General features: G+C 38.5%; 1 protein-coding gene across 1 annotated transcript; it reads left to right on the forward strand.

The window, feature by feature from the left end:
- Nucleotides 1–210: 210 nt before the first annotated feature.
- On the forward strand, nucleotides 211–3239 carry LOC145778713 (uncharacterized). Its single transcript, XM_082590270.1, has 3 exons — nucleotides 211–1186; nucleotides 1578–1708; nucleotides 2805–3239. Exons 1-3 carry the CDS (start codon nucleotides 855–857, stop codon nucleotides 2984–2986), a joined length of 645 nt encoding a protein of 214 aa, XP_082446396.1. The 5' UTR covers nucleotides 211–854; the 3' UTR covers nucleotides 2987–3239.
- Nucleotides 3240–3724: the final 485 nt, after the last annotated feature.

Raw genomic sequence — 3724 nt, forward strand, 5'->3', positions numbered from 1 at the left:
GCGAGTGGCGCGAAATCTGTCTTGTCGCATTTTGCAAGCGAAAAAGACTTCGACGCATGCGCATCGTCGATCACGTGACTATCACACGCTCTCGCGGGTCCAACGGCCAGTCCTGCACCAGGGATGCCAGGTTGGCATTTTTAATGCCAAATTTCTCTTAAAGGGGCAGACAACCCCATTTTCAAATGCAAATTGAGAGTTGAAATACATAAAGGGGATATTCAAAAACACGTTGCACTTGTTTTTATGAAAAAGTACCCATTTGTTCTCGCGCAATCTTAAAACAAAGTTTTGGTTTTGCAATTCGAACACACGCCGCCTCAACTGTTGTCAAAATAAAATATTTGCTTACGTGACGTCATAACCAGACTTTGGCAAAAACATTTTGCTGGTTTAAGGTGTTGAGTGCAGCTGCAGATAAGGTTTGAAGCGTTGCAGCAGTAGATAAGATTATCACAAGTAAAAATTTTAGCTCAGATTTAGTTTATTGTAGCTTTGATACTAGATTACATCATTTTAGAGACCATACTACACATTTACACTAGGCCTTGCACTGTTTGCAGGAAACAAGCAAATGCGATTATTTTGCTTCAGTGCTACAGAATGGTTTTGATGGGATTTAGTAACAAGAGGTTTAGACAGTCAAGGGTTGTAGGGGCTTAAATTTATTTATTTTTCATCTTTAGTCATGTTTGTGTACTATCAGACATGTTTGTAGGCCTATCAGACAGGTTAAACTAATATGCCTACCTCAATATACGGTACATGCTTTCCCAGTGCCATACCTTACTTGAATAGATTAAGCTAAACCTGTTACAGTTTTATACTCATCATGACAAGTCGATGTGTTGTGTATGACTGTTCAGTGTTCATCTGGTGGTTCTTCATACAAGAAAATTGAAATGGGACAAGTTTGTAAACACCACAAGAGTATGGCCAGGAGCAACAGAGACCAGCATAATAATGCCGACTCCATTTCAAGGAAACAGATTTTCAAAATCTTCAATTTAACATGGGACTTGCCACACAGCATTAAACCGCAATGCATGCCCTTCAATTATTTTCAAAAAAATCCATTTCAACAACTCTGCAACCTTTGGAGTCAAGGTCCAGTGGGGAGACAACTCCACAACAAAATTCCAATCCATCCATACGACCGGCTGTCAGGAAACGTCAAGTTCTTGAAGTAATTTTGAGTTAACAATAATGTTACTACATGTTTGTTATAAAGTACCGTACATAAATTGGGGAATGGGGAGTACTGTACCATCCTTGAGAAATTGTTTTTCATATATGATAATTTAGAATACCTTCCGGCTAAGCATATTACATTTTAGTTGCTGGCATAGCGATTCCTATCCTAGCTACATGTAATTTTAAAATGACCTATCTATAACTCACCAAGTATATTAACAAAAACAAGTCCTTGACAAACTGGTGTTTATTTCATTTACTGGCTAGCACGATATGCAACGGTAATGTAACAGTACATAAATGTGAGTTTTCTTTATTAGCCTACTGTCTTGTAATCTTGAGTTGTATTGTGCTGTTTTGTAATGTGCTTTTTGTGTTCATAGTTGTCCTGGTATACTGATGGGTCAAGCCAAACAAAAATCGTTATTTGTTATGCCGCAACACAATACAACATATCGGATTTTCGTGTTTGTTTGTCAAAAGGATGCCATGAAGCCAAGGAGTGTGGCAAAAGGTAAGAAATTTTAACTCTATAATAAACTAACATATGAAATAACGGGTGGCGATGATGTCGTCCCCTCATACATCATACATTGCTTGCTGCTTTTGAGAATCATGCTGCCAAAATGAGTTTCATTTGTAAAACTGCTTGTGTCTTGGTTGGTTTTGAATCTTTATCCTCGGACTGGCAAAGCCTTGATTGGTTATTCCTGGTAGTTTCGCATACTTGTGGAGGCTCTTGACACAGGGCTGGTTACCGAGATTAGCAAAGTTGAAGTTTTTCGATTGTTGAAGTGTTGTTGCTGGAGAATTCACTAGGTGCCACTGAATGGGAAGCAGTCCTGAAAGTGCGTTGCTCAAGCGCACACTCCGAGAGTCGAACTTGAGCCGGGCGCGTAACCACTGAGCTAACGGGGCGGGATGGGAAGGCCTATTATTGGTCAACATTTTTGTTACGGATTTGTTATAATAGATGTAATAAAAGATAAGTTTTTATTGGCTTGTAAGTGCAAACATCATTTTGGTCTGCATTTCTTTTATACTATGCATAGACAACTTGTAACTGCATTTCTTTTATATAATACTATGCATAGACAACTTGTAACTGCTATTCATTCCAACAAGAATAGCAGCAGGTCTACCGCTAGGTTTCGGGTTAGCTATCCGAAAGCAAAGCATAAGGAATGAGGCTATTCTCTAAAAACGATCAAAGAAAACCCCACTTACCATAAGTTATCTATACACCATAATTTTATGAAATTAGCAATATTCCAAAACTGCTACTTTATAATATGTGTACTGTGTAGTTGTAGTATGTGATTACCCAGTCAGCAAAATCAATCATTTTTACATTGATTCAACGTTTTGCAGACGTTGAAACAATGTAAAAATGACGGATTTGACGCAAATTTTGTCATTTTATTATTCATTTATTTGACGCAAAATTCGTCATTTTTACATTGATTCAACGTTTGCAAAACGTTGAATCAATGTAAAAAGGACTGATTTCGTTGACTGGATAAGCATGTGCGGTAAAGTGAAATGTGTGCAGCAATCATTGTGACTACCATACATTTTTATTGATTTAAAATGCATTATCTTTTTTAAAGATCATGCCAAGAGCCTTTTGAAGATTGCATTGTGTGAAAGGGAAACATTGGCAGAACACCGAGAAGAATGGGAAAGCACACCTCTTTCCATGCATTTATGCTTAGACGTTTGCATCCAGATGTTTCTGATGCAATTGCATCTTATTTTTCACGGTTTTCTAACCAAAACCCGTCTTAAATGATGTAGCAAATGCAATACCTAAACGTGGGCAATCATGTTGTATTATATTCATGTAACCAAAAGTTGCTTTTAAATACGTTATAGGCACATTGTCTACAGACAATTTGTTCGGTGGATCTGGGGTTACCTTTGTCATTCAATCCGTGTGCCTCTGCCGTCATGCGTTGTTTCGGCTGTTAGGTCGAAATTTTCAAGTGAACATAGAAAATATGTTGGATTTAAATTATCCTGATTTGAAATAAAAAGAAGTCACAATTCAAAGTCTGCTTCAAGAAAAGCTTTGCCGTGTGCATAGAGAGAGTGATTTTTGTACTTGTACACTAAAGTATACCTATCAGAGTTCTTGAGAAAAGGTTCCTAGTTCTTTATAAACTAATATTGTGCTTACCTGAAGCTAGTGGTTTGGGGTTTACTGCCCCTTTAAGAATGAAGATAGCTAGGTTGTGCAATAGCAGAAAGTGTAGGCTGAGCTTTGTCGCAGTTTTAATTTTATCCATTTTTACCGAATCCATAGGTGGGGGCAGGGCCGTAGCCAGACCGCAGAGCAAGGGGGGCAACTTTTTAGGGGGGGGCCGAAAAAATTTAAATGGGCAAAATCATTATCATTGTAGCTGTTGCCCGAGAATGTTGAGATTTTGCCAAGGGGGGCGAAATTTTTTTCAGGGGGGGAGGCCCCCCTTGACCTCTGGCTGGCTACGGGCCTGCGCATATTTCTGTGTGAGGCAAATTTTTATGCTGT

The sequence above is a fragment of the Aplidium turbinatum genome, chromosome 10 (genome assembly GCF_918807975.1).
Source record: "Aplidium turbinatum chromosome 10, kaAplTurb1.1, whole genome shotgun sequence".
In the NCBI taxonomy this organism is placed as follows: Eukaryota; Metazoa; Chordata; class Ascidiacea; order Aplousobranchia; family Polyclinidae; genus Aplidium; species Aplidium turbinatum.